The 14,091-nt window shown below is 36.9% G+C and overlaps 1 protein-coding gene across 1 annotated transcript in view; it reads right to left on the minus strand.

Moving 5' to 3' along the window:
• LOC124795649 overlaps positions 1–14,091 on the minus strand; it is a 286,381-nt gene that overhangs the window by 185,253 nt on the left and 87,037 nt on the right. The window contains exon 6 of the mRNA XM_047259722.1: positions 12,279–12,480. Within this exon, the coding sequence (XP_047115678.1) occupies positions 12,279–12,480 (202 nt within the window). The remainder of the gene's footprint in view (positions 1–12,278; positions 12,481–14,091) is intronic.

Here is a 14,091-nt window from a genome sequence, read left to right on the forward strand (position 1 = left end):
AAAAAGGCTGCTGCAAAGGAGCACGAGGACATAAAGAGCAACTGATAATAGATGCAGAGGTGACATATCAAGCTAAAACCAAACAAAGGTCGCTACACTACGCATACATTGATTACCAAAAAGCTTTTGATAGTGTACCCCACTCATGGTTACCACAAATATTGGAAATATACAAAGTAGATCCTAAATTGATACAGTTCCTAAACATAGTAAAGAAAAATTGGAAAACCACACTTAATATCCAAACAAATTCAAATAATATCACATCACAGCCAATACAGATTAAGCGTGGAATATACCAAGGCGACTCATTAAGTCCTTTCTGGTTCTGTCTTGCTCTGAACCCACTATCCAACATGCTAAATAATACAAATTATGGATATAATATTACCGGAACATACCAACAAAAAATCACACATTTGCTATACATGGATGATCTAAAACTACTGGCAGCAACAAATCAATAGCTCAGCCAATTACTAAAGATAACAGAAGTATTCAGCAATGATATAAATATGGCTTTTGGAACAGACAAATGTAAGAAAAATAGCATAGTCAAGGGAAAACACACTAAACAAGAAGATTACATATTGAATAACTACAGTGACTCCATAGAAGCAATGGAAAAAACAGATGCCTATAAATATCTAGGATACAGACAAAAAATAGGAATAGATAATGCAAATATTAAAGAAGAACTAAAAGAAAAATATAGACAAAGACTAACAAAAATACTGAAAACAGAATTGACAGCAAGAAACAAGACAGAAGCTATAAATACTTATGCTATACCAATATTGACCTACTCATTTGGAGTAGTGAAATGGAGTGACACAGACCTAGAAGCACTCAATACACTTACACGATCACAATGCCACAAATATAGAATACATCACATACATTCAGCAACTGAAAGATTCACATTAAGCAGAAAGGAAGGAGGAAGGGGATTCATCGACATAAAAAACCTACATTATGGACAGGTAGACAATTTAAGAAAATTCTTTCTAGAACGAGCAGAAACTAGCAAAATACACAAAGCAATCACTCATATAAATACATTGGCTACACCACTGCAATTTCATAACCACTTCTACAACCCTTTAGATCACATAACATCAACAGATACGAAGAAAGTAAATTGGAAAAAGAAAACACTACATGGCAAGCACCCATATAATCTAACACAGCCACACATCGATCAAGACGCATCCAACACATGGCTAAGAAAAGGCAATATATACAGTGAGACGGAAGGATTCATGATTGCAATACAGGATCAAACAATAAACACCAGATATTACAGCAAGCATATTATTAAAGATCCCAATACCACAACAGATAAATGCAGACTTTGCAAACAACAAATAGAAACAGTAGATCACATCACAAGCCGATGTACAATACTAGCAAATACAGAATACACCAGAAGACATGACAATGTAGCAAAAATAATACATCAACAACTTGCCATACAACATAAACTAACAAAACAACACGTTCCCACATACAAGAATGCACCACAAAATGTACTGGAGAATGGTGAATACAAATTATACTGGACCAGAACCATTATACCAGATAAAACACCACCACATAACAAACCTGACATCATACTCACCAATAAAAAGAAGAAATTAACACAACTAATCGAAATATCCATACCCAATACAACAAGTATACAGAAGAAAACAGGAGAAAAAATTGAAAAATACATCCAACTGGCTGAGGAAGTCAAGGACATGTGGCATCAGGATAAAGTTGACATTATACCAATTATACTATCAACTACAGGAGTCATACCACACAATATCCACCGGTGCATCAACGCAATACAGCTACATCCAAACGTATATATACAACAACAGAAATCTGTAATCATTGATACATATTCAATTACCCGAAAGTTCCTAAATGCAATGTAACATATACCGTACAGTTAAAAGGAAGTCACGCTTGATCAAGGTCCGTGTTACTTTCTATTTTTAACCAGACAAAACGTCCGAGAAAGGAAAGAAATAATAATAAAAATTTATTGTCATTTGACTGATTACAGCAATAGACAAAGTCAAGAGCATATATTTCTACATAAACTACTATATTGATGTAAATTGGTTTACATAAAATAGGTACACATTAGAATACAGTATTTTCATCTTCAAAAAAAATTCATCAATGGTGTAAAACAGATTGTTCACTAGTAGCTTGTATAATTTAGCTTTAAAAATATTTACAGGCAGTTCTTTAAAGTCAGCACTTAGTCCAAGAACTAGGTAGGAGTTCTGCAATTTTCATAATCTATGACATGGCATGTCTACAGATGTTCTGTATCTAGTATTATGGCTATGAATATCACTTTTCAACACAAAATTAGAGACATCGTCTCTAACGTACAATAAAACATCATAGATGAATAAGTTTACTATGGTAAGACACTGCAATTTAATAAACACAGGTTTACAATGTTATGTTTTATCACAATCCGTTATTATTCTTATTACTTTCTTCTGTAAAAGTAAAATATCTTTTACATGACAGATACTACCCCACAGTAGAATTCCGTAAGAGATGATGCTTTGGAAGAAGGCAAAATATGCTGATCTCACATAGTCATTGGGAACATGTCATTTAAGTTCCTAATTAGATAAATAACTCTTGAAAGCCTAGCCAATATTTTTTAATGTGTGGTTCCCATGTCAAATTATTGTCAATAGTAACACCTAGAAATTTTACCGTTTCTAATTTTTAGTAGTTAGGAATCTCTTTGAGGCTAAAGTAAAGTGTCTGGGTTTAGCTCTCATTTAGTAAGAAGCCACTAACTTTGAACCATTATGAGGACTTAGCAAGGGTATATTCGGTCAGTGTTTTCAGTGTGCCTAGATCAGAGCTTTTATGTAGAAAATTTGTGTCATCAGCATACAATATTGTGTGAGAATTTATAAGTGAGGGCAGGTCATTAATCATTAATATAAACAGTAAAGGTAAAAACACTGACCCTTGAGGCACTCTGTACCTAACATTAACCAAATTTGATTTCTCCCTTCCAATGCACACAACTTGTTGACAGTTCTCTAGAAAACATCTGAACACATTTATACTGTTGTCATGAAAACCATAGTAAACTAGCTTATTCGACACAGTGTCATGCTCTACACAGTCAAAGCCTCTGCTCAGGTCACAAAATGTAGCCTGGGCATAGTCCCTAGCCTCAAATACATCTAGGACTATTTTTACTAGGGAGTCCATTGCATCTGTTGTGGATTTACCTTTCCCTAAATCCAAACTGTTTATCACTAATTATATTTAGTTTACCAAGTAGACACTAACTTGCTCATACATAATTGTTTCTAAAATTTTTGAAAAACTGGGGTTATGGATATAGGTCTGTAACTAGCGAGACAGTTCTTTTCCCCTTTTTCATATGTGGGCACAACTCTACAAATTTTTAGTACATCAGGGAACTTACTTTCAACGAGGCATTTGTTAACACAAAAAGTTAAAGGATAAATCACACAATCAATAACATCTTTTAACAAATTACATGACATATCATAGTAATCAACACTAACTGAAGGTTTGAAATTTTTCACTATTTTTGGATATTATTTGGGCTCACTTCTTTGAAAGTGAAGGTGCTTGGAGGAAGCTTTTCAAACCAGCTGTCCAAAATACTAAGTACATTTTCAGGTGGTTTGATTATTGAAGTACTGATTTCTTCAATGGACTGAATGCAATATTTGTTAAATTCTTCTGGGATAATGGCAATTTCCTCTTTGTGTTTAGTGTGTACAATGGAGTTTATTACACTCCACGCCTTTTTGCATTTATTGTTAGATTTTTCAATGTTTACTGTCATGCAGTTTCTTCGCTTCATTTATTGCCTTCCCATACTTGTATTAAGCTTTAGCATACAAATCTTTATACAGTTCTGATTTACTGGTTTTGTACAGACTAGACTACAGCATAACAGTATTTTTCAGTTTCCCTAACTGTGGAGTATACCATTCCTTCATTTTTCTTTTCTTGTAATTACTACTAATATTCACTGTACATTTTTTCAGTTGGATGTTATTTTCAAATATATTTAAAAATATGGAGAAAAACTTGGTGAAAACAATATCAGCTGAACAGTGTTGAGCCTAATAAAACGTGTGTCCCAACTGAAATAGGTGAGGGCATGTCTAAACCTATTCATCCTCTCTCCGCTCACTGGTCTAGTTATAATTTTAGATTATGGTTTGGTGCAGTCTGAAGTTACATTATTAAGACTAAGATATACTGCATCATGGTCTGAGTAAGGGAAACTAATTACATCATCATCATCATCATCATCATCATCATCTAAGACTGATTATGCCTTTCAGCGTTCAGTCTGGAGCATAGCCCCCTTGTAAAATTCCTCCACGATCCCCTATTCAGTGCTAACACTGGTGCCTCTTCTGATGTTAAACCTATTACTTCAAAATCATTCTTAACCGAATCCAGGTACCTTCTCCTTGGTCTGCCTCGATTCCTCCTACCCTCTACTGCTGAACCCATGAGTCTCTTGGGTAACCTTGCTTCTCCCATGTGTGTAACATGACCCCACCATCTAAGCCTGTTCACCCTGACTGCTACATCTATAGAGTTCATTCCCAGTTTTTCTTTGATTTCCTCATTGTGGACACCCTCCTGCTATTGTTCCCATCTACTAGTACCTGCAATCATCCTAGCTACTTTCATGTCCGTAACCTCAACCTTGTTGATAAGGTAACCTGAGTCCACCCAGCTTTCGCTCCCATACAACAAAGTTGGTCGAATGATTGAACGGTGCACAGATAACTTAGTCTTGGTACTGACTTCCTTCTTGCAGAAGAGAGTAGATCGTAGCTGAGTGCTCACTGCATTAGCTTTGCTACACCTCGCTTCCAGTTCTTTCACCATGTTGCCATCCTGTGAGAATATGCATCCTAAGTACTTGAAACTGTCCACCTGTTCTAACTTTGTTCCTCCTATTTGGCACTCAATCCATTTATATTTCTTTCCCACTGACATTACTTTCGTTTTGGAGATGCTAATCTTCATACCATAGTCCTTACATTTCTGATCTAGCTCTGAAATATTACTTTGCAAACTTTCAATAGAATGTGCCATCACAACTAAGTCATTCGCATATGCAAGACTGCTTATTTTGTGTTCACATATCTTAAGCTCACCCAGACAGTCTATTGTTTTCAACATATGATCCATAAATAATATGAACAACAGTGGAGACAGGTTGCAACCTTGTCTTACCCCTGAAACTACTCTGAACCATGAACGCAATTTACCGTCAACTCTAACTGCTGCCTGACTATGTAAAGACCTTTAATTGCTTGCAAAAGTTTGTCTCCTATTCCATAATCTTGTAGAACAGACAATAACTTCCTCCTAGGAACCTGGTCATATGCCTTTTCTAAATCTATAAAGCTTAGATACAATCCCCTGTTCCACTCATAACACTTCTCCATTATTTGCCGTAAGCTAAAGATCTGGTCCTGACAACCTCTAAGAGACCTAAACCCACACTGATTTTCATCCAATTGGTCCTCAACTAATACTCGCACTTTCCTTTCAACAATACCTGAGAAGATTTTACCCACAACACTGATTACAGAGATACCTCTGTAGTTGTTACAATCTTTTCCGTTTCCATGTTTAAAGACTGGTGTGATTACTGCTTTTGTCCAGTCTGATGGAACCTGTCCCGACTCCCAGGCAATTTCAATTATCCTGTGTAGCCATTTAAGACCTGACATTCCACTGTACTTGATGAGTTCCGATTTAATTTCATCCACCCCAGCTGCTTTATTGCACTGCAATCTATTGACCATTTTCTCCACTTCCTCAAATGTGATCCTATTTCCATCATCATTCCTATCCCATTCTACCTCGGAACCTGAAACATTACTGATCGTATTTTCACCTACATTGAGCAACTCTTCAAAATATTCCCTCCATCTGCCCAAGGCATCCACAGGAGTCATCAGCAGTTTTCCTGACCTGTCCACAATACTTGTCATTTGCTTCTTACCTCCCTTTCGAAGACTGCTAATTACACTCCAGAATGGTTTTCCAGCAGCTTGACCCATAGTCTCCAACCTGTTTCCAAAGTCTTCCCAAGATTTCTTCTTGGATGCTGCAATTATCTGTTTGGCTTTGTTTCTTTCTTCAACATAACTTTCTCTGTCTACCTGAGTTCTAGTATGTAGCCATTTTTGATACGCCTTCTTTTTCCTTTTACAGGCTGCCTTGACTGTGTCATTCCACCAAGCTGTTTGCTTCATCCTACTTTTACACACTACTGTTCCAAGACATTCTTTAGCCACTTCTAGTACTGTGTCCCTGTACCATGTCCATTCATTTTCCAATGATTGTAATTGACTACATTCAACTAACTGGTACCTTTCTGAGATCGCTGTTATGTACTTGTGCCTGATTTCCTTATCCTGAAGTTTCTCCACTCTTATCCTCCTAGATATGGACCTTATCTCCTGCACTTTCAGCCTCACAATCCCAATTTCACTGCAGATTAAATAATGATCAGTGTCCTCAAAGAATCCCCTGAATACACCTGTGTCCCTCACAGCCTTCCTGAATTCCTGATCTGTTATTATATAGTCAATGACAGATCTGGTTCCCCTGCCTTCCCAAGTATACCGGTGAATGTTCTTATGTTTAAAAAAGGAGTTTGTGATTACTAAGCCCATACTGGCACAGAAATCCAAGAGTTGTTTCCCGTTCCTGTTTGCCTCCATATCCTCTCCAAATTCACCCGTAACCTTTGCATACCCTTCTGTTCGATTTCCAATCCTGGCGTTAAAATCACCCATGAGCAGAACACTGTCCTTGTCCTTTACTGTAACAACTACATCACTGAGTGCCCCATAAAAACTATCCATCTTATATTGATCTGTCCCTTCACAATGCGAATATACTGACACAATCCTAATTTTCTTGCTAGACACTGTCAAATCTATCCACATTAGCCGTTCGATTACATACCTTATTGCAACTACGCTGGGTTCCATTTCTTTCCTGATGTAAAGCCCTACACCCCATTGTGCTATTCCTGCTTTGACTCATGACAGGTAGACCTTGTATTCTCCCACTTCCTCTTCTTTCTCACCCCTTACCCGAATGTCACTAACAGCTAAAACGTCCAGCCCCATCTTACTTGCAGCCTCTGCCAGCTCTACCTTCTTCCCAGAGTAGCCCTCATTGATATTAATAGCTCCCCATCTCATTACCATTTGTTTGCCAAGTCATATCTTAGGAGTCCCTTGTTTGTCAGTTAGAGGTGGGACTCCGTCACCTCCAAAGGTCCGAGGCATTTTGCTCTGATTGTTGCCAGCATCATATTTAATGTACCAGGGAAGCAGGTTGCTAGCCTTACTTGCCCCAAGTCCCATTGGGTTTTACCCCTAACGGTTGAGGGACTAACCGGTGGATTTGGTAGTCTTTGCCGTATGAGCACAAAGGTGACCACAACTCAGAATATGTCCGAGATGCCCAGCCTTATTCCAAAGTAACTGGTATCCCGACTGTCAGGATCACTTACCTGACCACTCATATGTTGCCCGTGGTTCATGAACTAGGACATGACTACAGGAACCCACACCATGAACCACATACAAGTTCTCTTAATATTTGTAAATATGTTGTCTAGACAGGATGTTGTCTAGACAGGCTGGTAGGTTTGCAGTTAACATAATGCAGGTTAAATTGTTGAAGCACATTTTTGAGCTCTGTCACAGTTTTCCTGTCCTGTAGGACATCAAAACTTGAATTGATATCCTGACCAATGACAATATTGTATTTTTTTCCATTTTGGTATACATATGTACATTAAAAGTTCCTGAAGTTTCTCCAGAAAGATATGGGGGTCACCACTACGTGACCTGTACACCACCACCACCACCACCACCACCACCACCACCACCACCACCACCACCACAACCAGCTTAAGGCTCTCAATTAATAGACCTGATATTTCAAAATGCATTTAATCACAAAGGGTATTGAGATTTATCCTGCCACAGTTTGATGCAAGAGGTGTTTTGCATATATTGCTACCCCACCACGTAATTGCTGTTTTCTGCAATAGCAACTAAGTAGTGTGTAATCATCCAATACTTCGTACCCAAGCTCATCCTCTTTACACCAATGTTCACTTAAACATAGAATATTTACCACGTTTTCATTTGAAAATTTGTTCACTATTAAGTTTTTTAAATAACTGATCATGGTCAAAGTAGAGAGGATATAAAATGTAGACTGGCAATGGCAAGGAAAGCATTTCTGAAGAAGAGAAATTTGTTAACATGGAGTATAGATTGTAGTGTCAGGAAGTTGTTTCTGAAAGTATTTGTATGGAGCATAGCCATGTATGGAAGTAAAACATGGACGATAACTAGTTTGGACAAGAAGAGAATAGAAACTTTAGAAATGTGGTGCTACAGAAGAATGCTGAAGATTAGTTGGGTAGTTGATATAACTTATGAGGAGGTATTGAACAAGATTGGGGAGAAGAAGTTTGTTAATTTATGGTAACACAAAGTCCTGGCTATATTTATTGTTAATATGTTTGTAAGAGCTCCCTTCGATTTTACAGTTACCCATCTACTGCTAGGCCTGATGTGAGCTGTTTTAGTCATAGCTTCACTTTCTGGCAATCCTTCCCTGGGTTTGGAGATATTAAGACATACCTGATGACCACTATCTTCCAATCATGTCCCTAAAAAATTCAAAATCTGTGGGGTAGGATGAGGTCCCCACTGAAATAATAGAAATAGTCCATCACAGTATTGCATATCCACACTCTTCCAAAATCAACCAATCGCTTGATGAGGGATGCTTCCCAGATCGATTAAAATATGTAGAAGTTCAGCCAGTACATAAAAAAGGCAAACAAGGTGAATTGGGCAACTATAGGCCACTCTCTCTGTTACCAATTTTCTCAAAAATATTTGAAAGAGATACACGTGATCAGATCGAAAATCACACTTCATCAAACAGCATTATCTTATGCAATCAATATGGTTTCAGAAAAGGCTGCAGCACAATCCATGCAATAAATGAATTAGTCACAAAAGTCAGCAGATCTTTTGTGACCTGTCCTTTGACACAGTAAATCATGACCTGCTTCTCCAAAAATTGGCACACTATGGTTTACAAGGTCAATCTCTTAGCTGGATGTCATCATACTTGGCAAACAGAAAACAAAGAGTATTTATTAATATCAATTGCAAGAAATTTCTCTCTGGCTTAAAACACACTCAATCAGGTGTTCCACAAGGTTCGATATTAGGGCCTCTATTTTTTCAATATTATATCAATGATATGCCATGCCAGGTTCAGTCTGATACAATCCTCTAAGCAGATGGTGCAACAGCTGTAGTCTGTTGAAAAAGTGAGGTAGACCTAATTCGTAATATTGAACACACACTTGAGGAAGTGGAAACATGGGTCAAAAACAATAACTTGACATTAAATTTTACAAAAACAGAAATTGTTCGTTTCACCACAAAATAATCTGCACAGTCTATAAGTGAAATAAGGTATATGGACAAAAAATTAGAGACTGCAGACTGTGTCAAATTCCTTGGCGTATTAGTCAATAAAAACCTGTTATGGAGTCACCATGTGGACTACATACTCGGTCAACTGAATAGCCTTGTGTTATTATGAATATCTTGTATAGTTTTACTGATTTAGCTGTAAGAAAAACTGTATATAATGCATATTTTGTTTCAGTCATTATGTATAGTATAATTTTCTGGGGGGGGGGGGGGGGGGGGGTCTGGAAAAAAAATTTACTTAGAGCTTTTAGACTACAAAACAGAATCATCCAACCAATGGTGAGAGCAAAATCAAAGCAACATTGTAAACCTTTATTTGTAAAACTAGATCTAATGAGCATTCCAAACATATACATCTATGAAACTCTCACTTTCACGAAAAGAAACCAACAACTTTTTGAGGGTAACTGCTTCTTGCATCAATATGATACTAGATATAGAACAAGCTACATGTTACCTACCCACCGATTAAAATCATATGAAAAAACCCCATACTATATGGGCATGAAATTTGTAAATAAAATACGAAAAAGTATGGATGACCCAAATGTAAAAGGTACCAAAAGAGATCTGGAAAAATATCTGAAAGATAAATGTCACTATAGTGTAGAAGATTTCCTGAATGGCAACAATGCATTACAATTGTAATTAAAATACCTCTTTGAACATATTACACCATATGTATTATTAGTTTATTGTCTATTTTTAGTATTATTATATATAGTGTAAAACTGACAAGTCACCTATGTCACAATCTTTGATTGTATAAGGCATGTTATGTGATAATAAAAATGGAAATAATCTGGTGCAGCAGCAGAGGCAATATGCAGTAAAAACCATCTTGAATACTAGGTCAATATTAATTGTGGTATAACAGAAATGTTTGTGTTCATTGCAATCAGTGTACGGAGATAACTACCTATAGAAGTGTGTCATGGTACAGCCGCTTCCAACATTAAGGAAATAGAATTTTAAAAATAGTTGCCTGGAGTAAGTGTGTGGAAAGAATAAGCAAGATTTGTATGTATATCACCCTTCAGGCTAGAATCTCAAGCAATTTGATAGAATACAGTGAAATAATTGTTTTTCTGAGTGATCATTTTGTCTGATCAGTACTGAGAGTTAACTTTGCCTTAACATAAGGATCTGTTACTGTGGAGTGTTTTTCAGTAGAACCTATTTTGCATCAGATAAGAAGAGCAGGTGTTTATTAGATAATGAAGCAATAATGAAATAGTAAAATAATGAATAATTTTAGGGTCTTAATGGTTAGGAAGCCTGTCTCTGCAGTAGGGATTTTTTTTTTTTTTTTTTTGAGAATGCACTCCATTAGCTAATGCGGTCAAAAATTTAAGCAAAATAATGGAGCTGACAGACATGATTGAGTAATGAAAAAGGTAAGTGTATATAAACAAATGTGGTGTAACTATATCGATGCTCTATTTTTGAACTAGGCAACATTGAGTACTGTACATATTGTGCAATTTTCTTTCAAATTGCAGATCATCAAAAATAATAAAACACATCATTATCTTTCAAACAATGGAAAATCCAGGATGTAATGTAACAACATTATGAGAAGGAAAGTTGCTACTCACCATATAGTGGAGATGCTGAGTTGCAGATAGGCACAACAAAAAGACACTCGCAATTAAAGCTTTCAGCCATTAAAGTTTTCGTCAAAAATAGACACACATGCATGCACACGCCCATGCTCACGCGCAAGCGATGGCAGTCTCAGGCAACTGAAACCACACTGCCTCTCGGATTGGCACGGGCCAGCCGGCGACGGACCACGAGGTGGGTGCTGGCCGGAGTCTTGTTGATACCAATTTTTTACTTTTTTCCAAATACTGTACAAAATATGTTTACTACAATTTTATCAGAAATGAGTCAGATGTATGGGCATTTAAGTTTCCATCAACCTGCAAGAACATGTTAAAAGTCTCTTGGGTAATACAGTGGAGTTAAAATTGAATTCAAAAGACTTTGTTGTTTAATACCTTCTGCTCTATTAAGATTGTATTTGGAGGAACAAAATATTACTTAAAATATGGTTTCTGAGCTTCATTCCTCATACCTCACATCTCTCTCCATGGAATATGAGGGACTTTCTGAAGTCTATATAAGGCCCAATATGATTCACATTCCTGCTCTAGCTGCCGAATATAATGTCATCCACCCAAGTGTTAACAATATTCCATTAACAGCATGTTTATTAGTAGATGCAGGTAATGTTCTTAGGCATGCTATCTATCAGATTCAAACTAGACAGATTGTAAAAATAAACACAAAAATGTTATTGTTAGAAACCTGGAAATTTTGAAAAAAATTTATTCACTAATCTAGACAAGATCATATAATATGAACAGCGTGCAAGTTTCTGAAATTTGAAATGCTAAAACTATGTAGAAGAAAAATATTAAATGAAAAGTGGATGCAGAGTTAGATATGGCATATTTGTATCTTTATGTTGAGATGATTCTTACAATTTCATAATGATCTTGGTTGTTATGGTGTAATTTATGTGCTTTCCCAACTTCATAAAATAGAAATTTTGCCAACAGAACAGGTGGAAAATCCATCACTCCCTACCAACTGCAGTACCTCTATCAATAACATTACAGACATGTCCACCTTGGCAGACATCCCTGATTATTGAAGAAAAAAGATACTTACTCTACATAGAGATTGCACAAAAGCTGGAATACTGCTAATTACTTTGTATGCCAACAAGAAAGCATCATTCACTTTTTCATAAAGAAAATGATGTAGAACAATATCCACACACTGTGCAGGAAATCTGTTTATTGCCATTTTATGGCAAAGCTGCCTTAGTATTTCATAGATGTGTTCCTTTGTATCACAATCCTTGTCATATCTAGAAAGAAAGGAAAACATACAAATCTTTACACTTTTTTAAATGCCACAATATAGTGTAATTTTACTCCAGGTGCTCCACTGTTTTGGATGCATGCTTCATAATTCTAGACAAACATTTACTTTTTAAAATGTCAACAGTTAACAAGTAATTTTTTTAACAGCACCAAATCCTACAAATATACACCAAATTACAGAAAGTGACTTATTACCAATGCATAAGGTTTGGAAAACATTGTTGGAACTCTGTAGGAACAGAGTAAATAAGTTCAACATAACGAGTTTTGCTGGAGTTATGCTGGAAGAAGCAAACATCTAATGTTTCCTGGCATACCACCAATATCCTTCACTGTACATTTCATTAAATTTGATCAGAGTAACCTGAGTTAAGAACAAAAAATAAATTTGTAAATTTTGTTAAGAACGAACCTCATTACTGTACATAATACAATTGGATATATGAACAGATTTACTCATCAAGTGGCAGCAGAAGGAAACACACACAAAACTTGGGGAAATGTGCAAACTTTCACAGCCAGTAGCAGCTCTTGGCAGAAGGGATGAAGGGAAAGGAATATGGATGAAGGGAAAGGAATATGGATGAAGGGAAAGGAATATGGATGAAGGGAAAGGAATATGGATGAAGGGAAAGGAATATGGATGAAGGAAAATGACTGTAGAGGTTTGGGAAATGGGGAGAGTTTGCAAAATTCTCTCAGAAACCCAGATCAGGGGAGACTTCCCGAACAGTATGAGAAGGGACAACCAATCTTTATGGACTGCACAGGATGAGATCTGAAAACCAGAGAGCTTAAAAGTGGAAATAGGGTTATAAGTGAGACAAATTTCTGAAAACCATAATGCAGGTGTTAAGAGTGGAAAGCTAAGTGCATTATATGTGATAGACTGGTGTGAGGGGAAGGAGGGTGGTTAGACAGGTTAGAAAATATAAGATATACAAACTAAAAGGGAGTGAAGGAAATAATTGTTACTAACAAGCAGTTGTGACACCAAATAAATGAACAAATTTAAACACGGTGGATGCCAAGAACCAAGCACATGATGTAAAGCCAAATACCACCTTTGGAGATCTGAGAAATTGGTTTCAGGAGACAGAATCCAGATGGAATGTGTGGTGAAACAGGCACTGAGACCAAGACAGTAGATGTTTTAGAGCATTCTCTGCACCAAGTTATTGTGTGTTGCTAGTATACACTCTCCGTCTATGCTCATTCATTCCAAACGGTAACTTGATGGTAGTTATACCAATGCAGAAGGCCAAGCAGTTATTACATAACTGGTACAAGATCTGTCATTTCACAGGTGGTTGTCCCTTTGGTAGTATATGTTTTGCCACTTGCAGGGCTGGTATGGGTGGTGATTGGAGAATGCCCAGGACTTTTTATAGGGGGGCACCCACAGGGGTAGGAGATGTAAGGTATGGAAATAATTGCAGAAGGGGCATAGCATCTGAACAGACTATAGCTGGAACTGGGGATGGGGTAGATGCATGAAAAGCTATTCTATGTGAGGTGGGTAAAATGGACCTCATTTCAGGGCATTATTTTAGGTCATAGGTCAGGATAGTACTGAGTGAGAAAAGGTGTACTCC

Source organism: Schistocerca piceifrons, chromosome 4 (genome assembly GCF_021461385.2).
Source record: "Schistocerca piceifrons isolate TAMUIC-IGC-003096 chromosome 4, iqSchPice1.1, whole genome shotgun sequence".
In the NCBI taxonomy this organism is placed as follows: domain Eukaryota; kingdom Metazoa; phylum Arthropoda; class Insecta; order Orthoptera; family Acrididae; genus Schistocerca; species Schistocerca piceifrons.